We start from the raw sequence: 24,976 nt of genomic DNA, 5'->3' as shown, positions 1-24,976 counted from the left end.
GAGGCTCTTTCACACTTCAGTCCTCTTCTATCGATTTTGAACTTACAAAAATCAAACTTCAAAGGCCATGCTCACTCTTGTACTTGCACTTGTGAGGCTCTTTTCAGTCCATTCCAACGCTTATGAATCTGCACTTCTACAAAAATTAATTCAAGGGCCTAAGGAATGCAATGGGAAAAGACTGTCATTTCATAAATTTTATGCGAAGTACAGAGTACCTGCAATTGGAATGCTAGCAGTTGGTCAGCTCACATAAATAAATAACATTTCCTCAGAAGCTGAGTTTTTACAGTTATCTTGCCCAAAGAATTAGGTTTTCTTCTAGCCAAAAGTGTTCTCTATTTTGTACAGCATGGACAAAGCAGAGATGCAAAAAATGCTCGCCTGTGGGCAACAGGGGTAGAAGCATGCCTTCTCTGTACACAGCTTGAGGCCCTACATTTGATTTGGGTGCCAGAGAATATGGATATTCCTGGCGGCCCATAAACACATTGCACTATATTAGTCATCATCTGACAAACAAATTACATCAGAGGGCACATTGTTCCTGCCCCCATCAGAATGCATAGTGTGTGTGGACCCTAAACCACTAATTACATGAGTGTGCGTATTCAGCAATTGAAATGATGTTTGAATGAATGTATCTTGGCTAGCGTGCCCATAAGTAGCTTGAGTTGCAGATATCATACATCTGTTTTCGTCAACCTGTGGTTCTTCAGTATTTATAAGGGTTGGTCTCGACATCTCCACTGCCAAATTATCATAAGCCAACCTTTCCCTTGCATCTGCTGAGAAGTCAGGAAGTGGCATTGGAACCCCTAAGAAAACATAGTTTTCTTGGTCCATACCTATATTGGTGTGAGAGACAGAGCTTGCAACACAGCCAACTGCCATGGTATCCCCTGATGAGAGAAATGAGCTTGTGTTGGACTGAGGTGTAACAGCTGTTGAGTAAGTCGAGACATTACATGTAGAAATTCTTCCCGATGAACCTCCACTAAACTGATTTGATGTTGCATGTGGATGACTACCTCCAGAGACCGAATTCAGAACTTGGGCATTTTGTATTTGTACACAGGTAGCTGGAGTAGCAGCGCTTGCTGCAACAGACTGCACCAATCTCTGTTGTGACTGAGACACCTGGCCAGACGAGTGCGTTGTAGCCCTCAAAGCAAGAAGAAGGTTGCTTTCATTTAAAGTAAAAGAACTCTGACACGAGGCATCAATTACTGGTCTTGATTGACCTGAAATTGGACCAGCTGAGGTGCCTGCATGGGCAGATTGTGAGCACAATCCAGAGATAGTATTAGAACTCTGCCCCTGAGAGTAAGAGCAGGATGATCCTACAACTGGTCCTGCCAATTGTGCTCCCGAAGTGCTTGGCAGAGATGTATGAACCGGCCGCTCAAACATGGGAGCACTGGTCAACCCTACTGGTGACATTGATGGTAATATGCATCTTCCCAGGTCTCCACTAAAAACCGGGGGTGCCACCATGCCCTGTGGGGTTACTGGTGCCCTTGCAACCATCAATGAAGATTGTTGCTGATAATTCTGTGCCGGACTAACACCAGCAAGCATACGGACATCTTGTCCAAAAGAAGCTGCAAAACAGGGCCAGTGTATAATGTGTAAATCAGCAAACTTCCCTTCACGCACCTATTTAAGCTTCAAATCTTTTCACACCTGGCCCCATCTAAGACAAATAGAGAGTACTGGAAAAATAAATAGACAGAAAGAATGAAATACATAACGCAAAAACAAGAAATGTGAATTTTCTAAGTGGGTTTACCCCTGATAGGCTTAATAGTACGTTTTCGGGTGAAACCTCTCCATAATCAGGAATTTTGTCTCTTACAACAATAACTTTCTAGAGAAAATTATAGTGGTGAATAGTAATCTTTTATTAAGTGTTGCCATTCTGTTAATGATAGCACTTACCATGAGTGCTGAGTAGTTCCAGCATCCATTATTGCTTCAAGCGGGTAAATTCATTCTACTGGGAATAATCATATTTCCTCCAATATATCTATTATTACAAATTACTAGTTATCTTACAACCAACAACACTAACCTGCATTTGCAGTGGATGTACTGTCATGTGCATTTTTCAGCCTGAAAACCTCCGCTAAACGGCGATTCATCTCTACCTTTTTCAAGTTTAGTTCAAGGGTTGTTGCTTTCTGTGTGTACATGGAGTCTTCCTCTTGTAACATAGCCTCATATTTTTTGGAAAGCACTTCTAGTTCCTTCATGAACTGAGCTTTTATTCTGTCTTTCTGCATTGCCAAACATAAAGCATCAGGTCATGTCATTGTGCTTTAGGTCAATATTCTAATAAAATGCATGCCACTACTACATGAATGTTGACAAACAAGATGAAGGGAATATCAGTACAGACCTACAATGCTCCTTTCTGTATCACCAAAAGAAGAGAATAGAAAGACCTGAACCATACCTCCCCTTCATGCGTGCTCTTTATTTTATCTTGTTCTTTTCGTAGCCTCAGAAATTCTTGAGCCAAAGGATCATTCTGATACGGCTGATTAATTCGTGGCTGAACATTTTGAAAAATACGGTTGGTAGATGAGCCACCAGAACCACCCCTGAAGGGAGAAGCAGATGAAGTGGCATGTAGATGAGTACCCACTGAACTTGCAGAAATGGAAGAGAAACTAGTTGATAAAGGTTGTGCTAGCTCATTTGGGTAGTGCGCCAAAGAAGTCTGAAGCCCATTAATCTGTTGCTGCCCATGAACAGTGGCAATGGCAGACCCCAACTGTAGAGGTTGGGTTTGTTGCAGCTCAGGTTGCAGTTGAGGTTGTCGGGAGAGGGGTAGGGATTGTGGTTGAGATTGGGGTTGGGGTAGGGATTGAGGTGGAGGTTGAGGTTGGGGTTGGGTTTGAGGCTGAAGTGGGGGTGATGGTGATGGTGGTGGTGGTGGTGGTGGTGGTGGTGGTGGTGGTGGTGGTGGTGGGGAAGACAAAAGTGGTTGGGGGTATGGGACTGAAAACTGTAGCTGTTGGTGTTGTGCTTGTTGTGGTTGCTGTTCCTGAAGCCCTGAAGTGACCACCTGTTGTGCTTGAGCTTGCTCAGTGGAAAGGGCACCAGGTCTTCGTTGCTGCTGTGCTTGTTGTGGAGGAAAATCGGGTGGATGTTTCTGTTGATGAGGCCTCTGTTGGTGCTGCTGATAATGATGATAACTTTGAGGTGAAACATGCACCTGGAGATCGGTAACATCAACATTGGAACTACCTGGCTGGGTTTGTATCAGTGTTGTTGGTGTATTGGGTCTGCTATCTGTAGCCCTGGAAAGTCCTTGTTGATCTGGTCCTTTAGGTGCCAAAGAACCTTGAGTGGCACTGTTGCCAAGGCAACTACCGCCAGCAATTACGGCAGTCACATTAGTTCGATCAATAACAGAGGTGGAACACACTGACCCTAAATCCCCAGTTTCTAAAGCTGCCTTCAAACCTTGAGGAAAAGAATCATAAATATGTCTCTCGCTTATATCAATGACACCATTCTCAAGAGCAGAAGAATTCAAATCTTCATCTGCATTCATCCTTTCCATCTGCGAAGTGATGAGCCTATTCCCCTTCTCACGCTCTTCATATTGTTTCTTTATCAAATTGCTTCGTATAACTCTGAAAGAACCATCTAACATGCTAAGAGCACTCCTAAAGCCTTCAACAAGATTATCTGTCTCACTTGGAAACCCTTTCTTTGAGGACTTCACTTTCAAGCATGCTGATTCATAGTGCTGCTTAAGTTTATCTTTGTAGGACTGCTCAATCCGATCTAGATTTCTTATTTGAGCTTTCTGCACGTTTATAAGAACTTGAACTCGTTCACTCCTCTGTTTTTCCTTCATCATTGTTTTGTTTTGAGATAATAGTTGTTCATGTTCTGAGGGAACTCTGTGGCTTTCTATGCAAAGCTCTGATAGCTGTAGAGACTCTTGAAAACTGGAAGCCTTGTTTCTGTGCAGCCTCTGTTCTTTGGAAACCTGCCTTTCTAAGTGATGTGGCATCAAGATCGTTTCAGATAAAGCAGGAACTTGCTGCTGCTCTAGCATCACTGGATTCACAGGTGCTTGTTTCAACCATTGTAGATCCCTTTGTAGACATAATTCTTGACCCTTCTGTACATTACAAGTGAGCCTTGGGTCCTCTGATGTAGTTGAATTTATAGGTGCTTGTAACAGACCAGGCTTGTCTCTCTGTAAAAGAACTTCATGATCTGGAATCCTAACAATAGGATCAACTCTTTGTGACAAGTCACTCTCTTGCCCTCTGGAACCCAGGGACTGCTGTGCTCCTTGCTCAAACCTCTTCTTCCATCGTTCCTCCAATTTAGAATACACCGTATCAATCTTATCAAGCTGTACACCGAAACAAGTCTCTGCCAATGCCAGAGTTGCGTGCCGATCTATAGAATAATGTTGCTGCTCAGCTGCCAACCAACACTGAAAAGCAGAATAAAAAAGGCAAAGTTAATTTGTCAACAATCTCAAAAAAATAAGAAGCTTAAACAACTGGAAAATCAAACAACAGGCACATCCTCACTGATTTGTTACTCTATAGACAAAAAGTACCAATGACAATTCAATGGCATGTAGAAGGCTCTTTTCCTTTGGTAATTTGAAAAAGCTTCCAACTGAGAAAAGTAACTGCTCCACGTGCCCTGCTGTGTCTGCCTGAGAAAGCAAACATGACAGCAATAAACACAAACAGAAACACAGCGTTCAGGATGGCTATTGTTAGAGGGTAAAGCTCATATAAAATTTTATGGCATCTCTATTAAACAATCTGTAATCAAGAATTAGGAAAAATTACCAATTTGACCCTAAATTATAACCAAATTCCCAATTTGACCTTTGTATTTTCAAAATTCCCATTTTGACCTGACCAAATTACCAAATTGCCCTTAAATTTAACTAAAATTCCCATATTGATCCTCGTATTTCTACCATTTCTAATTTGGCTATATTGCTCATGAAAATTACCATTTTGATCCTAAAATTTGCTATAATTCCCACATTGGTCTCCCAAAACTAATGGCCCTCTAGATTGTAGTAGAAGTTGCAAGAAAGTAAAAGAAATGGACAGTAAAAGACACATGATAAAGCATCTTAAATTGGCATTACAATACTCTCAATTTGTCATTTTAGTTTGAATTTTGACAATACAAAAGCCATGCAAACCAAATTGATAATTTGCTTGAAACAAAAACATGACAATCACTCCTCTAAACACAATCCTCTAAATCATTTAGGAATGGGTGCTTTGCAAGTGTAAGAATTGTGGCTCGTTTTGGACTCTCACCTTGAGCATATGAAGATACGTTTCTCTCTAAAGTGGTCTTCAATGCGGATAAAGGTAAGGTCGAGGATTCAGCATTCAAGCTATAACATTAGTTAAGTAGAAAAAAAAAAGACTTTTCCTCTATTCACCCTAAATGTGTAGCATCGTAAAGCTGGGAATCATCCAATTATGATATGAATATTTGAAACCGTAACAATGAGATACACACTGAAGCCCGCTTTAGAGGGAAACGTGTCTTCACATGCTCAAGGTGTGAGTCCAAAATAGGCCACAATCCTTGGACTTGCAAAGCACCCATAGTGGACTCCTGAAATGATTTAGAGGATTGTGTTTAGAAGAGTGATTGTCATGTTTTTGTTTTCAAGCAGATTGAAAATGTGGTGTGCATGGCCTTTGTATTGTCAAGACTCAAACTAAGATGACAAATTGAGAGTATTGTAATGCCAATTTAAGATACTTTATCACGTGTCTTTTAATGTCCATTTCTTCTGTTTTCTTGCAAACTTCTACTACAATTTAGGGAGCCATTAGTTTTGGGAGATCAATGTGAAAATTATAGCAAATTTTGATAAGAAATATGACCAATGGTAATTTTGATAAGAAATATGGCCAAATTAGAAACGATAGAAGTACGAGGGTCAATACGAGAATTTAGTCAAATTTAAGACCAACTTCATAATTTGATAAGATCAAAATGGGAATTTTGAAAATACTAGGATCGAATTGGAAATTTTTGCATAATTTAGGGTCGATTTCGTAATTTTCTCCAAGAATTAAAAGTACACTGGTAACGCCACATGCCATTCTCTAGAAATACAACAAAAAGAACTAAGGTGGTTTAAAAAAGCGCATGAGAGATGGGAGAGATGATTTGATAGAGATCTGTAAGCAAAGTACATGCCTTCTCATTTAGCGAGAAAAGTACAAGGTCTCAAGATATTTTACCTGAAATTGTAACGCCTGACAAAGCCTATCAAGATCAGGTTTCATGCTTAGAAGCAGCTGTTGTTGCTCTGTCTTCACACCAGCACTAGGCTCACTTGTGCCTTCATTACCACAAGATTCCAGTCCACCATGCACTGTCTTTTTCTCTTTTGTGGTCTTGTTCACGTGTACTTTTTCTGAGCCACTTGAAAATTGAGTAGTATCAAAGGCACCCTTCTTTTGCAAAGCTTTCTCCCCATTATCACTTGATTTGCCAGTAGGAGATTTTGAAACCACATCCAGGTTTTCTACTCTGGGTGCGTTACTAGACAAGTCAGTGCACAAAACAGAACATTCTCTCTCAGCTGGATTGCATTTTCCACCCTTAACTACACTGGTCCCTGAACTAAGCTCCAGTGTGTCAGCAACTTTTCTTTTCTTCCTTCGAGACTCCTCCTCCTCTTCTAGTGACCCTTGTGTGTTGTTAGCAATATTGAAAGAATCTTCACGATACTGCACTTTCTTTCGAGCTCTCAACTCTCTAACTTGTCCATCTGGTGCCTCTACCTGCCTATCCCTCAGCAGCTCAGTCCAAAAATCGATGGCAGAAATCGTTTCTTCTTCTACAAGCTCTTCGTCAGTCTCTCCATACAAAGGGAGCCCCTTGTTGTATTGACCTGCCTGCCTAAGACAAAGAGCTGTTTCCCAATGTGAATTATTAGCATAGCTTTCACTAGTTGACTGGTCATTATCTTTCCCCAGAAAAAAGTTTACAATTTCTGTTGGATACAATTCTTCAGTTACCTTCACCTGATCCTTGTGTCCAGAAAAACTGTCAAAAAACTCAAAGTTTTTTTGAGCTCCCCATCTTAACAACTTCTGACATAAAGCCAGAGTAAAGTTATGGTGGTTATTATCAAGATCACAGCTCTTCCTGGCTGATATAAGGACCCTCTCCTCAACAGTATGTGGACAATAGAACCTGCATATTGCCATCTGCTCAAAATCCCCATTTGAATGCATTCTCAGGAGAGCTTGAATGTCAGTCTGCGGATTCCAGTCACTATCAAATATAACTATGCAATTTACAGACCGAAGCTTGATAGCAGATCCACATGCACGCCTGTCTAGGAGAAATACAAAGCATTCGGAATCCGTGGCATTAAAGCGCTGCACAGCTGCTGTTTTCTTGCTACTAGGAAGACCTCCATCAAGGCGCTCATAAGAGTTCACACCAAATTGCTGTCGCATGTAGTCATCCAAAATCTCCATTTGACTGGCTTTTTCACTTCTCAAATGGATCTGCGATCACAAACACATGCAAAAATCCATCAGATTAAAGATTTTTTAAGGAAAAGCAAAAACATCTGTAATATACACAGTAATACACAAGATGGAAGCTCTTTGAAATGTGCTACCCAACCAAGGCATTATCTCCAATAAATCTGAAGCTGAGTGACACCAACACAACAATTGGCTGAAGTAGTATCTTTGTACCATCAAACCATAAACATAGCCACCACCAAGAAAAACTCTGAGGTAAAATACAATTGTTTTCTCCATTTTTTATAAAATGCAAAGCATTACCCAAATTTAGAACATGCTCCAACTAGGGGTGTCACAAATACCTTCAAACACATTATGTGTCTACCGCCGAAGCATGATTGATATACCAAATATATTTAATAATATCACAAAGGTATGATAGCTGTGTTATTGTAACTGTGTATTGGGTCCTGTTGGAACCTGCAGGTTAAGGTTAGCAGGAACAGATTGAGAGAGCGAGAGGCACACTACTCGATGATGTTTACCAAGTAGAATGAAGGTACAAGGCACAAAGGATAAGTACACCCCAAATGATAAGTGTTAAGAGGGTGTTCACATGCATGGGGGAAAAACCTCCTATAGAGGGGAAAAGTGCCCCAACTAGTCCTAGATAGTCCTACAGTGTTCACACATCACTTCCCATGACATAGATGTCTACAAACCCCTCCTAGAGTGATGCTGTGAACATGTACAAGGATCTGGAAGATCAAACCCCAAAAGGCAAAAAGCTTATAGCTTTGCCGAAAGCTTCAAGCTTTTCACGAGGAAGAGTCTTCGTGAATAGATCGGCCACATTGTCATGTGTAGAGACATAAACCAAGCTGATCTCTCTTGCGTGAAGCCTCTTCCTGACATAATGATAACGCACCTCAATGTGCTTCATGCGAGCATGAAACACTAGGTTCCTCGCCAACTACCGATGCGTTCTCAAAGTCAATGTAGATAGGAGTGGAGAACTGTTGTCCAACACTAAGATCTGCAAAAAGGTGTCTGAGCCATACACACTCAATGGTAGTTGTAAATGCTGCCTTGTGCTCAGCCTCATAGCTAGATGTGGCCTCTTGCAAAGCCATGATATGCATGAACCACCAAGAAATAAACAAAATCCACTAGTGCACACTCTGGTGTGGTAACATCCTGCCCAATACAAATCATTGAAGGCATGCAACTGTGACTCACCTCCCAAACAATCCAAGGAACTCGGTACCCCGTAAGTAGTGGAAAGCCCGCTTGACAGCCTGCCAATGCCAGGGTATGTGGGCAATGCATAAATCTACTCAGCTGTGAGACCCCATACTCAATGTTTAGCCTTGTGTTGCATAGGTAGATCAAGCATTCAACAACCTGGTAATGTAGTGTCTGATCAAAAGGCTCTCCAAAATCACATAACAACTTCCATCCAGAACTTGTGAGGCAAACTTTGGCCTTTAACTGTACCAACATCTGCCATCTTGGATGTGGCATCAATTGCAAGTGCATCATGTGAAGCTCTCTCATTTACATCAAGCCTATAGAGACCATGACATAAAGTAATGGATGCAACTATGATATCTCCATCACTCCAATCATGTACAATGCATCTGTCATCAACAAATCGGAGAACTAGGCCAAGCCGTAACTGACAAGAGATTCTTCCAAGTGTGATTGTCCCACCATTGGTGGCAGTGAGCACAATCTTCTCGATTCCTACTACAGCATAAGAAGAGTTGTTGGCACATGTAACACTACCCCCCTTGGGTGCATCTCCCAATGAGGTAAATAAATGGCGATGTGACATAATGTGATTGCTAGCACCACTGTCAAAATACCATACATGAGAATCTGCCAATGATAAGCATGCATCATGTAAAGAAGTGTCATAGCTACATTGAACTTGGAATGCCCAATCGTCTCGAGCATAGTTAGCTATTTTCTTCTTTTCAACACTAGATGCTCATGCATCAAGCATAGACAATCTGGAGTCTTTCTTCTACTTTTCCTCAGCAAGCCTCTTCCTACATTCATTGATGTAATGACCTAGCTTGCAACAGTAATTGCATTTGCCCTTCTTCTTGGGTTTCTAATTGTCCCCTTTGTTTGCAGCTTTGCCAGAAGAGGTGGCTGATCCACTGATCCACCTTTTCGCTTGTAGCCACTGGCACCAGATGCTTTGCCTTTGTCTTTGTCATAGGCAACAAAAGCTGGATCTCTAGTCCTCATGCCAGATCTGTACACTCTAGATTGCTCCTCTTTTGCAGGAGAAAGGACACCAATTCATCAAAAGAGAACGTGTTGGGATTGCCCTTCATAAGTAACCTTAGGTAATGCATTGAGGATAGAAGAGACAAGAAGGATCGGGTATGATCTCATCAATGTTTGCAAGCTGCATATTCGAAGGTCTTTCACCTTCATTAGATACTCATCCATAGAATCATTCTCATTCATATTTAACATGTCCAACTACTTCTTCAAGTAGGCAACAAGTGCCTCGTGTTGTACACCTGATAAAGTGTTGCAGGCATCCCACGCTAACATAGCAGTGACACATGAGCGGATACAAGGAATGATGCTTCTCTTCACTGAGAGAGCAATGAGTCCATTGGCATGTGCATCCCCAGCATCCCACCATCACTGATCCACATTAGGAGGTGTGGGTGCTTGAACAATAGACGATCCAGAAGTAGCTTTGCTACATGTAGCACTAGGAGTAGCTAGTTGTTGCCCTGCTGAGACGAGAGAGGACAGGCCTCTACCAAAAATCAAGGCCCATAGGCCTTTGGCAACCAACAAGTGCCTCGTCATGTATGTCCACAATGACCAATTTGTCCCATCCAAATAGTTCTCAGTAGTAAGCAAGCCAACAAGTATCATTGCATGCCATAATAAATTGCACAAAATTATGTGTCCCACACACGACAAAGCCAATATCCATTGAATGCAACCAAGATGGTTGCTAGGTGGCCCACTCATGGTTGAAACTTGCAAATGTAGTAAAAATGCAAGTGTAGGGATAGAACTTACATGTCAATTGTCGATTTCGGAGGCATCTGAGGTCAATTTTGCGAATCCCCCAAAATCTATAAGTGCACACTAGGTTTAATTGTCTGATTTTGTTCAAAAATCAAAAAAGCCCCAATCTATGTTGAAACCCTAATCTGTGTGCTACAGATATGCTTCAGCAAGGATATGCAGGTACACGCATATGAGCAGTTACAATCGAGTGTAAGTACAATTGTAAGTACAAACAATATGAATGACAAGTACGACGATTGTACGGATGTCGCACAACGATGTACATGCAGGTACGGACATTACGGATGTGTACGAAAAGGCAAAGACATCCCACGCGTACATATTATCTACTTGGCCTCATCATGTGCGGCTTGGAATTGTGCAATCTATTCTCATGGCATACATTAGTTTTTATTGCCGCTCTTGATATGGTCTAAAAAACAGATTGCTGGTTTTATGTCACAAACAATGGAAGTATTGTGGCAGATAAAGCATTAAAAAAAGCACTCAGACTTTTAAGATATGACAGGGTATGTCCATCCAGACTGCATGGTGGACTGAAAGTTCTTAACATTCATTATCACATGTGTATTGACAAGAAAACAATGTTGCTACTTACTTTTCTCACACAAGAACAGCCTTGGGCACTCATGGTAGCAGCAATGTGTACAAAATTTTACACATGCTAATTTGGCAGAACATTGGAATATACTATTTGGATATGTGCAAGGCAAGATTCGTGGTTGTCCATACACAAGCAGATTGATTTGGATACCTACATTGGTCTGGAAGGCCCACTAAGATAGGCAATGCATCGAGGCACGAAAATATACATTGAAGTAGAGCATGGTTGTTTCCGTACGACGTACGATGGCATATCGTACGGAATACCGTACGGTGCGATACCATACGTACTCGTACGGATTTTTCAAGGGAAAATAATTTCAAATTTTTCCCAAAAAAAAAATAAATTTTTTGGTAGGTGGTCTTTCTTTTGCTTATCTATGGCTGTTTGAGCTTCCTCTGTACTATGATGCTTCCCTCCTTTCTAAAATACTCTGTATCTAGACTTGGAAATACCTAAGTTTATAAGTATTTTTTTAAAACACCGTATTTTATCGTACGATAAGAAATTTTTTTTATATTGCACCATATTTTCCCGTACGGTAACGTACCTGACAACTATGGAGTAGAGCTTTTGCGGCTCCGTTGGCAATTGCAACACTTCGACCATCTTATTTCCTGTCTATTAAAGGAATATATACTGTGCAGGATGTCATATCCCATGAGGGACCTGTTTTATCTTTCCCACACGCTCAAAGACAATGAGGTTTGGGTATGCATTATAGACATCCATGGCGGCAAATTAGAACCCGATTGTAGCCATTTGAGAATGTGTACATGACCCTCAACATAGTAAACTGGAAGATTGGATACTAAAAAGACAGGAGACACTTGTTTCAGTAAAATTTCCTCACTCACAAATCACTGCAGCAAGAGTGTACAGATTGATCATTCTGCGGACTTGGTTTTTGGAGTACGCAAACATGTTATGGCATATGAATAAGTCGACAAAATGGTGGAAACAAACTTTGCAAAAAATATGGAAAAGCAAGTTGGTTTTTCTAGATTTTTGACATCTCTAATCCACTCAACACAAGTCATGTGGTTAGGGGCTCCCAAATCCACTTAGGATACATCATCACCGTTCGTGGATACATCAATAGAGTCATTGAATTTAGCATCATGTGTTGCATAACAAATAACTTGCGGATTGACAGAATCAACAATTATTGTAATCGGCCGAGTAAAGGGGAAAAAAGGTTGGAAATGGCGAATCTCGAACTAGAGATGTATTACAAGAGTACTCCCTGTTGGTAAAACTTTGGCAAAAAGAACGATAACTACTTCTCAATGCCCAAGGTGTTCATGCTCTATTGAGACCATCCAACACTTGCTATGGCATTGTATGAGATTTCTTGCATAGTTTATTTGTGTTTAACTGCTGGATTTCCTGATATACATTGTTGGCAATCAAGGTCTTACCTGTGTGAACCCACTCTTATGAGGGTGGTAGTATGTTTGTGTGTGAACCACCTCTGAGGGATTTAAATAATATCTAGATATTATCTCTGTGTTTGACATAAGCACTAATGTCATAGGTTATGCTGTGTCATTGTTCTAGTGTATGAGACTAAGTCAAAACATAAGGCTACTAGCCTGTTAAAGCATGTACTTGGTGGAAGTTAATAATATCAATCATCATTTGAGTTGTACAAACATTATCTCTTGAAGCGTTGTCACATCTCTCTCTCTCTCTCACTGTTTTGGGGACATTCATCACTCGACTCTTCAAACATAGGGAGGAGCTTGAGTCACATTATGCTACACACTAGCTTGCTAGTTTTACCCTTCATAGTAACAGAAGGAGACTTTTTTGTCTTGTACTAGTTTGTTGGTCCCATGGGTCATATTTGGCCCCTAGTGGACGATAATACAATCTTCTTCTTCTTCCTCTCTCTCTCTCTCTCTCTCTCTCTCTCTCTCTCTCTCTCTCATTGTTCTAGTGTGTGAGACTAAGTCAAAAGATAAGGCTACTAGCCTATTAAAGCATGTACTTGGTGGAGGTTAATTATATCAATCATCATTTGAGTCATGCAAACATTATCGCTTGAAGCTTTGTCACATCTCTCTCTCTCTCTCTCTCTCTCTCTCTCTCTCTCTCTCTCTGCACACACACCGTACACCATGGAAATGTATGACCCTCCATAGCGTAGTTTGTGGGCATATGAAGCTTTGTCACATCTCTCTCTCTCTCTCTCTCTCTCTCTCTCTCTCTCTCTCTCTCTGCACACACACCGTACACCATGGAAATGTATGACCCTCCATAGCGTAGTTTGTGGGCATAGGCATTGTATCTTGTGTGCTCGTCTATGTTCGCTTTATGCGCATGCGACGCTTCATCATTGTCATGCCAACATAGAGAGCTCAGCTCTAAGTGCACTTAGCACCTAGAGCTGCCACCAGCATCAGCCTCGACCTACAATAGATTGCAATCTCACCGCCCATCATCAGGCACAAGCTCCAGTCAGATACTCAGCAACTTGATAGAAGGGCACATTACCATCGCTCGTAGCAACAAAAGAGGCGGTAATCTTCATCTATAACAACTGCATCTCAAAGAAAAGTGTAGGGTTGCGAGTGGATAAGGTTGTTTTAGCCTTAGGGTTGTTCAAGACCTTGTGGTGTAAAAGAGTCTTTAAATAAGGGCTTTTCATATGATGATAGTGCACATTGGTTTGGACACATTATTGTGGGCGTCTATCTACACAAGGCATTGTCAATGGGTGCATTAATGCTAGTTGCATCCACAAGTTCCTCATTGAAAATATTTCCATGGTCAAATTCCATCGGTAACAGCCGGATCACCATCAACTTGGGCATCACTTGCTTCCACATTGGCATTGAGATTGGGATCTCTACCAAAAATTATAGCCTTTGTGAATGTCACCATTACGGGCATGCAGAAAATTATATGAAGTTCAAGTTCTATGTTGTTCTATTTTGTGTGTATGACCTAATCCTTTGTTTGTCTCTACCTTGGGACCCCATAACTTGCATGTGAAACTACAGCCATGTGATTTATCCTTGACCAGAAAAACTGGCATGAGAAATGATAAGCCTAGATTTATCCTTCACACAATATGAGGCAATCCCTTGGGGGGCTTTGTTGGGAATCAAGGTCTTACCCTTGTGTGCGAACCCACTCTCATGAGTGTGGTAGTATGTTTGTGTGTGAACCACCTCTTAGAGGGGTATAAATAATATGTGTGTTTGACATAAGTAGTGATGTGAGACTAAGTCAAAAGATAAGGCTACTAGCCTATAAAAGCATGTACTTGGTGGAGGTTTACAATATCATTCATAATCATCATTTGAGTCGTGCAAACATTAACACTTGAAGCTTTGTCGCATATCACTCTCTCTCTCTCTCTGTGCACACACAATACACCATGTAAATGTACGACCCTCCATAGCCTGCTGCTGTCATGCTTACTGTGCAACTCAACGATAAAAGCTTATATACATTTCTCCAGCAGGAACTTTTGGATCTTTAGCAGATATGAAAGGAGGCTGGCAAGAATGGCTCCAATTTTGGAATCATTTTGGATTGCACGCAATCGACTAGCTTTCTAGTCACACTCAATCGACAAGTATTACAGCTTTTGTCAATCATTGTGCCAACTGCTGTCTGCTCCAACAGCTAGATCAAATACATCTAGATTTGTTTTTCCACTGTTTTTAGTTTTTTTTAGTTAATGAGAAACATCCTCATGAGGGTGCTTCTCTTTGTACAGTAAAGTAATAGAACAATTATTTTACAAAAAAAAAAAAAGCATGTCCTAATTGAGAAAATTTTTAAAATTTTCTTAGTGTTCCATGCAGCTTGCCAATGTTGCACAAAAAGAAAACGCTAAATCTTGAAATTTCATTAAGATACGGCTACAATTTTAGAAAATTAATACCATCCTTAGGGCAACATATGCCATTGTGTGTAAATTTATGATATAAACAATATGGAATCTCAAGAAACTAAAACTAGATACTGGAACTGACGATTTAATCCAATATGTAAACTCGAATCGCGTAATGCCTCAAAATTCACAATAGTCATCTGAAAAGCATCAATTTTTTAATGCTCAAACCTGTGTAATAATGACTACTCGTTTCCTTGAAGATTTTGCTTCACATAGCATCATGTCCAAAAGCTTTAACTTTCCACTTGCTTGGATTCCGAAATCAAGTAGTTCTTTTGCAGATAGATCTGTTAGTGACTCCTGAAAAGATGGGTTGACTAGATATGGATGGTTGCAGCACTGTTTTAAAAAACAAAGCAACAAGAGATATTTAATGCCCTGTATTCTGTTTCTACATTGTGATACTTTCTTTGATCTTCACATCATTTTAATGATGAGTGTATGAGTGTTTCCTTATATATACATGCACCCACACATACACACATTACAAAAAGTGCATATTAGACTTTGAGACTGCCAAGAAACATCAAGTTGCATCTTTAACAATCCTTACACCGTGCACTTTCAATGCACAATAGACACAATAACAATACAATCCATCCCCTTCCCTTCTCCATGAAAACCCCTCCCTCCCTCAAACACACACACATGGATGCACACAAGGTCCTCCCTTTCATAGTCATAAGAACCGTTTTGTTCCTTTCGAGATTTCGAGGTTTTAATTGTGCTTCGTTGTCTAGAAACCTCTGAAGCGTTCTGTAGCCAAAACAATTCAACGTACTCGAAACCTTCATGCCCTAAGCATTTCACTCAACGTTCTACAGTCAGTCTTCTGTCTATCTAGTCTTGTCTGTCTATCTATCTGTTGTCTGTCTATCTGTCTATCAATCTGACTGTGTCTTGTTTTAGATCCATCTTGTCCCTACCCTTGTGGACCCATATGAGGATATCACTTGAGGAGGGGTGTCTCAGGATCTTTTTGTCTCTCATGTCTTGTCTCTCAGTCTATCAGTCTTTATGTCTATCTTCTAGTCTTGTCTTTTTTGTCTTCCTCCTAGTGTCCACTTAAGGAGGGTGTTGGAAATAAGTGCACACTAGGTGTACTATTTCTAGTCTAGTTTCACTTAAGTCTTTGTGTCTTGAGTCTAGTGCCATGTGGCACCTCTACATTTATCCCATAAGTCAGTCTACTCAATCTTGTACTTCTCACCTATATATTGTAGGTGTCACATCAATGAAAGTATCAATCTTGTGTCTTGTCTACACTCATCTCAAGGTAACTCTTTGTCTTTCATTTTTTTGTTTTGTTCTTGTTCCATTTATAGTCTGCTCTAGCTTTCATGTTTCTCTACATGTGTGTGTGTGTGTGTGTGTGTGTGTGTGTGTGTAGATAGATAGATACACATGTATCTATCTATCTATCTACACACACACACACACACACACACACACACATATAACACCATAGTTGTTCGCATACGGTCATACGATATGGTACGGTATGATATCGTACGGGAATTTATCGTATGAAAATTTGAAATACGATATGGTAAAGTATTGTTTGTTTTCGAAAACTCACATAAATTTACGGATTATCAATTTGAAAGGATAGAGAGCTGAGAGGTTACAGAGCTTGAGAGCAATGGGAACTTGAGCTTGAGAGGCTAGAGCTATGAGAGCTTGAGCTTGAGAGTTTGAGCTTGAGAGCTTGAAACTTGCGATGGAGAGAAGGTTGGAGGAGAGCTTTTTGAAGGGAGGCCAAAGAGTCCAAGGCACCCACCCAAGGCCAAGGGCCAAGGCCCAACTATTGGATGGATCACTTGCAAGGGAGGGGGCCATAGAAGTTGGGCCCTCCATGGACTTTGATTGGTCAAAGGGCCTTGTAGGAATCTAGAAACTTGGAGAGGGATCACGACAAATCCCTCACCAACTTTTTAAGAAAGATGGTAAATTCCAAAAAGGTCCGAAGTTGCCTTGAGTCCTAGAAACCATCCAATCTAAAACCTTATGGATTCACTTAAGATCATTACTCATCCCATCTTGAGAAATCTAATGTCCTAGATATATGAGTTCTCTTTTGAAGCTTCCCGAGGGCGGGTGAGCAAATAACATGAATTGAATGAAATAGATCACCCATAGGTGGTTTGTCTTCTATAAAGGATATTTCACAGATCCGTCCTTAGCAACGTCCACCAAGTTGCGTGGGGCAGGACTGAGAAAAAGGACCCCTCGGCCACCATCAACTCGCATCCCTTTTCCGCCCATCTCTGTACTGCATTAATTTCTTTGAAATTCTGATGAAGAACTCACACTTTGTATACTTGACATACAACTTCTCTTGCCTCAAAATCCTCAAGATGATGTGGAAATGTTCGACATGCTCCTATATAGAGTACGTTTGTATATCAAGATATCATCTAGAAACACTACCACGATTTCCCTAAATAATCTCTAAAGAGATCTTTCATCACTTACTAAAAAGTAGCAAGAGCATTCATAAGCCCAAGGGCCAAAACACGAGGAATGTGTAATACCCATACCGTGTGCAGAATCCCGTCTTAAAGATGTCTTCCTCGACTATCCGTTTATGGTGATAACCAATAAATCTGCATAAAATAGGTAGCTTATTCCAACTTCTGTCCTGCTTGTGCTTCAAAAGTACTTGTTGTTGCTATTCACAGGATCCGAGCTCATGCTATGGTGGGTGGAAGATGTTCATGATGTGAGTGAGTGGAACATTATGGCCTCTCTAGTTGGACCATCCAAACAAGCAAGTGTTGATAATCATCTCTCAAACTTGTCCTATATTCTAGTGGTATGCAATAACACTATTACGTCTTTTTCTCTCAGTTTTCTTATGGTCTGTGCTTAAAGCTCAACCGAACCCTTGTGGTTGTCAGTATGCTTTACTTGGTGATTAGTGACCTCTCTTTGATGTGAAAAAGTAATGATAATTATTTCCTAATGACGTAAGGTTATCAGCATGTAGCTATAAGAGGTGTTGTAAGCATTTAAGAGTGTAGTAGACTACAACTTCTTTCAATGCCTCTTGGAGGAGATAGCGGCCATCATCCATTTGTGCCTGATTTTGCATCACTCCAGGCCTTCCACCCCTACGAGTGGCGCGATAATATTCTCCTTCCCTCTGAGTGCGGCGCCGAGGATGGAATGGCGCACACAGTCTGTACCTACCGCCATGCACAGGCAGGCAATAGAGCTCTCACATCATTTGCAAGATTTGCATATCACTGATGTGCTCACTCACTTTTGGTCATTGGCAAGGATGGAGATGGGTGGCTCTGGCCATAAGGACCCAGGAGGGGAGCTGGTGTCCTCCAGTCTAAAGGTGCTTCTATTTGCAGTTCTTCATGTTTCGATGTTGTACCTCTCCTTCCTCCTACAGATACCTTCATTGTGAGAGAGAGCCTAGAGTATGCATATTCCAAGGCCCAAAGAGAGTAGCTCCACATGGAGGGCAAATTCATGACCGCTTGGCGAGGCTTCGCCCTAGGACAGATGGTGATTGCTCTCCATCCAAACGCACACCCAGGACTCTTCGAGTGGAGGGCAATTCCGACAATTCCGCTTCCCACCGCTCTTAGTTATGCATATTGTCTCATGGAACATTCAGGGTTTGGGAGGACCACAGGGTTTGCATAAATGCCAGATCCATAGAGAGGAGCTTCAGAGTCGTAGTTGGTAGACCCATTGACATTCTCTTCCTCCTGGAGTATCATCTATCCGAGGGGCGTACCCGCCGTTGCGAGAATATTCTTCAGGACAACAGCCACACCTTTTGGTCTCATGCTCTTGGCCCCTCTGAGATCGAGGGAGAGTATGCATTTCTGTCCGCAAGCAGTTCTTAACTGCAATTATCGATTCAAGCACCACTGTCACTGGGAGAGGTCAGTGGGTGATCATTAGTATCGGAAAGGACGGAGTGGGATTCTTGAACCTCTATGCACCGAGCACCCCAACTCGCAGAGCCACTTTTTAGAGCACGGTCCATCAATCCCTCCCGCAGGCCGATTTTTTGGTCCATGGGTGGTGATTTCAACATGTTAGGGACGGCAAAGGACAAACTTGGAGGTGGCACACTCACAATTTTAGGCGCAGTGTACTCGGATTGGGAGGAGCTGATTTTGGCTTTGAGGGGACATGACGACCCTTGGCAATTACCAGAATTCGGACACAGCCCTACAGTTTGTGCTTCTCGAGATCTGACAAGAGGGAAGGGACGCAACCCTAAGCAATTACCGGAATTCAAACACAGCCCTGGAGTCTGTGCTTCTTGAGATATGACAAGAGGGATACATGCCCCAACCTTTCCAGATTAGACCGGTTTTATGTGGATGAGTGGGCTTCTGGACAAGGTGGAATGGTTGGTATTTTGGCAAGCACTACTTTCTCCCATCATGCGACCCCTAGGAGGACCCATGGTTGGGAATGACAGAGCGGCTGCCATGGAGTCCTCCTAGGGGTTCGAGACCAAAAGTTGGCGAGTCTTGCCACAAAGAAAATTGCCCGAAAGCTAAAAGCACCTTATGACCCATGAGGGAGAGGGTAACAAGGGGGGGAAGCGGGTGGGAGCGCGGCAAGCAAGGCAAGGCAGGGGCTAAGGCCAAGGAGGCTGAGGCTGAGGCAAATGCAGGGCTGAGGCGGATAAAAAGAGCAAAGACGGGCTGGGGGGGGGGGGGGGGGGGGGGGGGGGAGGGGGGGGACAACAACGCAAAGGAGAGGGACAGCGGAGGGAGGGGGGCAGAAGAGAAGGTAATAAGGGGGGAAGCAAGGGGACCACAAGGGGGCAGCAGGGCGGGGCTGCACACAAGCACGGGGGGGGGGGGGGGGGGGGGGGGGGGGGGGTTGCTGAAGCGACGCGAAGGAGGGGAGGCCGCACACAGGAGCAAGGGGGGGCAAAGGCGATGGCGGATCAGGTGCTGGCACGTAGGTGGGAGCTCCAGCTTACACTTTAAACAAACTTGAATGTAAGCATTCTCCTACCACTTTTTATTACTGTTTTGCCCAATGATTCATCCCGAATTTGCGACCTACAACACAATCCCTCTCTCGACCTACCTACGCACAAACACACACTGTCTCCCCAAATAGCCGAAGATAGAGAGGCCCTGGATCATGATGCTCTCCCATATGATACGCAACAAACCATCGGTCCCACATGATATTATCATGCCAGAGTTTGCTGCCACACCCTTGGTAGTAGAGGCACTTCTCCAAACAGTCACATTCACAGGATCAGTGCCATGCCCCCCTGAGATTCCCGAGGCTCGCCCTACAATGCTCCCAGCTGCTGCTAGCAATAGACGTGCATAAGTCATTTTATAGCCGAGTATGCACCTGGTTCACAAGGTAGGGTCCCAGGTAGGATCCCCTCCTGCCACTCCAGTATGCCCAGTCTCCCCATTCATCAGGCTCTCTCAAGATGACAGGAATTGGGTGGTCAGATATGGTTTAGTGGGACTATACATACACGATGTATCTGGATCACAACGCATGAGCCACTCTCACAAAAACGGTAGTACTACATGGATACTTTCATGAGGCTTACAGAGGATGGTTTCATATTGAGGGCTAGATATCTTGGCATATACAGTTGGGCCAGTTGCAGGGGTCATCACACCGCCCGAGGATAGAGACACGGAGATCCATGCAGAGAGGATATGCACTATATGCCAGTGGGCGGTCGAGTCAAAAAGCACTTCATATGCAAGTGCACTGTATATTATGAGATTCCCGGTGGTTCCACTGTCTCTTGAGAGAGAGGTTTGGACCCAGATCAGTGGTGTGTAGGCCTCTTCCTACTAGAGCTTCATCACCACAAAGACTCAATGATTAGGGAGTCGAGACCCCGTGGGAGACATCCACCCCGCGGCCCCAAGCAACCATCACCCAGTTCCTCCAACCACGAGAGGATGCTACACCAGACATGGATGGCATGCCCGCAGCCTCATCGAGTCACACATTCTCGAGTGCCCAACCCCCCGCCAGACCCCACTGGTGTGACTCTAGATCGGGCCGCACCACTACAGCGAGCGTGACGTCTCAGACTCCTTGCGCCTCGCCAGCAATACACACATAAACCCCATCTTGAAGAGATCTTGGAAAAGCACAGAGCCACCTTCCCACGCCCAACGGGTCTACAGAAGCTTCTACAGGCTACCCCCATGCTTGATATCCTTGATGGCCCCCTCCTCCTACCCAGGGGGTTAGCTCCATAGGTTGTACGATGATGATGGTCCCATTTTGTATCATAAGGCTCGGATTTGACATACCCAACTCATAGCTCTAGTGTCTTTGTTTTCTTTTGTACCATGATGAGATTACATGAACACTATTGTATCACATTTGGTCTCATAGACCCATTGGGTCGTTTGATGAATCATGACGTTAATATAACTCTCTCTCTCTCTCATGTATATTCACACACACACACACACACACACGGGGGGGGGGGGGGGGGGGGGGTGAGGGGACCTGCGAATAGGAGCTCTCTCTAAAAATCTGTTGCAATGGCCCGCACTCAAGAGGGATCTAACTCAATGGTGCCATCTAGACGACTCAACCTGCTGATCCCGTCTCGCCCGTGGTGAAGGGCTGTAAGCTCAAAATAGCCAGCATAACTAGGCAGGGGATAAGTGAGACCTGCTCAATGCACCCTCAACATGGAGGGTTTTGGAAGTCAGCTTGGAAGGAGAATATTCGCAATCTGTGTGTGGCTGCATGCGAGCCAAGTGATCGCTGATCCTACCCTCAATGAAGGCCCACCTTGGTGTGGGCGTACTCGGGGCTCATCCCTCGCAATGAAGATAGTGGTATGCTGGCATGAGAGGGACTGTTTGATGCCACATGTAGGAAAACAAGCAAAACCACCTCCAAGCTGGAAGAGTGTCACGACCCTGTGTTTCTCTGGACAGTATGCAGGTGTGCACGGGGACATGGTGGACAGTGTGAATGGCACCAGTTTGGGGCCAAGTGATTAAAGTCATTTTTTTCCATTAGGGGGGAGGGGACAAAAGGTTTTAAAAAGCCTTAAAAATAAAAGAACACCCTTAGCTTTAAAGGGATCGTGGCCCAAAAGCTATATTGGGGGCCACATGTGTGCTTTTTCAGAAGAGGGACTGGCGGGCTGCTGGAGGCGCCTTCTTTATGGGTGAAAAAGCAGATGGCTGCAGGTGCCTTCTTTATTGGTGAAAAAGCAGATGGCTGGATGCGCCTCTCTACTGGTGGAAAAACAGTGGGACTGCACATGTGCCTTGGCTCTCTCTCTCTCTCTCATGCTTTTCTGGAAGGACTGCTGGTTGGCAGCACTACTCCTGTTTTTTTTTTGGAAAATAACTGCTGGGGGGCTGCGCTTCTCTGGCTGCTGTGCTACAGAGAACACAGGTGCAGATTAGGTTTGCTTTCTTGGAAAAGAAGGTGGGCTGGTTCGCTGCTGTGATACAGAAAACACAGGAGCTGAACCTTCCTCTCTCTTTGCTTTTTGGAAGGAGAAGACCACTTGGCTGCTGGACAGGTGTGCACAAGTGTTCTGATCCTCCTTGCAACAAGAGTCGCTTGGTGACATCTGTACTAGTCACATGAGATGGTAAAGTTGGGTATGGTTCACAATCGGTCGCACCATGAACTATAACTGCAACTATGCATAACTCTATCTACATTTATGGTTAACAGAGATGGTTTTTGCCTTTGTAACTAAGGTATGACTGAGGAAGATTGGGACATTGATCTTGACCACAGGATTGGTCAATTGGATATTAAGATGATGCTATTTGTGGAGCTGGTCTCCTTTGGAATGGCATGGTTTGGTTGAGCTCAAAGTATGCGGCAACCTGAGCTAACACTTCGAGACTCTATGGAGGGCATAAGTCTTGTGAGCAGTCCTAGAGTTGGTTTGGTTCATGGATATATGGATCGAACTCTATTTGTGCATGTATGCACACAACTTCTGAGGTATTATTGTATTCTGGTGCCATTGCATCCTCGTACCCTTAAGAATACATTGGGAATACTCTGGATTGTGTCGTGTGAGGCACGTATGTTGGTATGATACATCAGGTACTTCACTATGTTCATGGAGTTGTGGCTCCTGTGGGATGGCCACGAGCAGAGTGGGTAAAGTATCAAGAGGGACATATGTGGAAAGTACTTAGTGGATGTATTGTTTGGATGCATTGAGTGCTTTCATATGCTCATGTTGTACCACCAGTCGCGACTCCTGCGGGATGTCCATGGGCGTAAGGCTTGCAAGAAGCCCTTAGACTGTTACTTTAGAGTAGGTAGAGCATCTTGAGGAGCATATTGTTTGCGAATGCATGTGTGTCATGCATATGTGTGCCATAAGTAGAATGATGCATGGTTTTGTTTTTGGCTAACACAGGTTACGTGTTTCCACTTGGTTTTAGACTTTTGCTACAAGTTCTGAAGGAACAAGCAAGAGTTGTTTGTCACTTTCACGTGACAGTGTGGCCATATTGTGCAGGATGATTGTTTCATCACCCAGATGCATTGGAGGGCCATTCCTTTTGTCATATGGAGCGTCTTTCCTCATAAGATGCCTTACTCTGCCATTGAGTGCAATTGAGGACGCTTGCTATTTTTCAAGAGGGGGGTATGTCACGACCCTGTGTTTTTCTCTAGACATTATGTAGGTGTGCACGGGAACATGGTGGACAGTGTGAATGGCACCAGTTTGGGGCCAAGTGATTAAAGTCTTTTTTTTTCATTACCCCATGTGGGGGTGGGGGGGGGACAAAAGGTTTTAAAAAGCCTTAAAAATAAAAGAACACCCTTAGCTTTAAAGGGATTGTGGCCCAAAAGCTATATTGGGGGCCACGTATGTGCTTTTTCAGAAGAGGGACTGGCGGGCTGCTGGAGGCACCTTCTTTATGGGTGAAAAAGCAGATGGCTGCAGGCGCCTTCTTTACTGGTGAAAAAGCAGTGGCTGCAGGCGCCTTCATTATTGGTGAAAAAGCAGATGGCTGGATGCGCCTCTCTACTGGTGGAAAAACAGTGGGACTGCACATGCGCCTTGGCTCTCTCTCTCTCTCATGCTTTTCTGGAAGGTTTGCTGCTAGGCAGCGCTACTCCTGTTTTTTCCTTTGGAAAATAACTGCTGGGGGGCTGCGCTTCTCTCGCTGCTGTGCTACAGAGAACACAGGTGCAGATCAGGTTTGCTTTTTGGGGGGAGAAGGTGGGCTGGTTGGCTGCTGTGATACAGAAAACACAGGAGCTGAACCTTCCTCTCTCTCTTTGCTTTTTGGAAGGAGAAGACCAGTTGGCTGCTCGACATATGTGCACAAGTGTGCTGATCCTCCTTGCAACAAGGATGTTTTAAGACTGTTTATGGGCTGTTTTGCTTGGCTGCAAGTACACTGCGTACATGGGTTATTTGGCTGCAAGTACAAGGTCATTTGGTTATGTTTCTTGGCATGGGAGCGACGCAAGCTCTCATGGGTGCATACCCATGGAGCAGATTGCTTTCTTCCTGCTTGGAAGGACAGAGGGACCTGCAGTTTTGGACATACCTATGTAACATAGTTGTGGGGCAGAAATACAGCCAAACATATTCAGTAAGAGCTCTCTCTTTTGTTTGTGTGTTGTGTTGGCACTACATTTGAGTATGTGCCAAGAATGTTTTCACGTGGAAACAGGACATGGATTTCATGCTGGGCCAAACCAGATGTTTAATGGGGAAACAGGTCACATGATGTTTGCTGAAACAGGTCTTTGTTTCATGTGGAAACATGTATTTGGGTTTCTCCAGGAGATAGGTCACATGCAAGCAACGGTCACAGGAGTGGACACATGTTTGGTACAGCCTTGCCTAGTGATTGGACAGGGGACAAGGAATCC

The 24,976-nt window shown here is 43.2% G+C and overlaps 1 protein-coding gene across 3 annotated transcripts in view; it reads right to left on the bottom strand.

The window, feature by feature from the left end:
* Positions 1–239: 239 nt before the first annotated feature.
* LOC147609093 (uncharacterized) overlaps positions 240–24,976 on the bottom strand; it is a 150,566-nt gene continuing 125,829 nt past the window's right edge. For 2 of the 3 annotated variants that reach the window (XM_086788808.1, XM_086788809.1), the window contains 6 exons: positions 15,275–15,445; positions 6,273–7,553; positions 4,598–4,699; positions 2,459–4,468; positions 2,075–2,279; positions 240–1,604 (listed from right to left, as the gene is read on the bottom strand). In XM_086788808.1, the coding sequence (XP_086644934.1) occupies positions 502–1,604; positions 2,075–2,279; positions 2,459–4,468; positions 4,598–4,699; positions 6,273–7,553; positions 15,275–15,445 (4,872 nt within the window). In that variant the 3' untranslated portion in view covers positions 240–501. Of the gene's footprint in view, positions 1,605–2,074; positions 2,280–2,401; positions 4,469–4,597; positions 4,700–6,272; positions 7,554–15,274; positions 15,446–24,976 lie in introns of those variants that run through there. The other variant, XM_086788810.1, reaches the window with a different exon arrangement.

Source organism: Cibotium barometz, chromosome 52, assembly GCF_041138505.1.
Source record: "Cibotium barometz isolate CiBa-2024 chromosome 52, ASM4113850v1, whole genome shotgun sequence".
Classification (NCBI taxonomy): domain Eukaryota; kingdom Viridiplantae; phylum Streptophyta; class Polypodiopsida; order Cyatheales; family Cibotiaceae; genus Cibotium; species Cibotium barometz.
The sequence above is the reverse complement of the archived record's forward strand: the minus strand, read 5'-3'. Positions and strand labels throughout refer to the sequence as shown.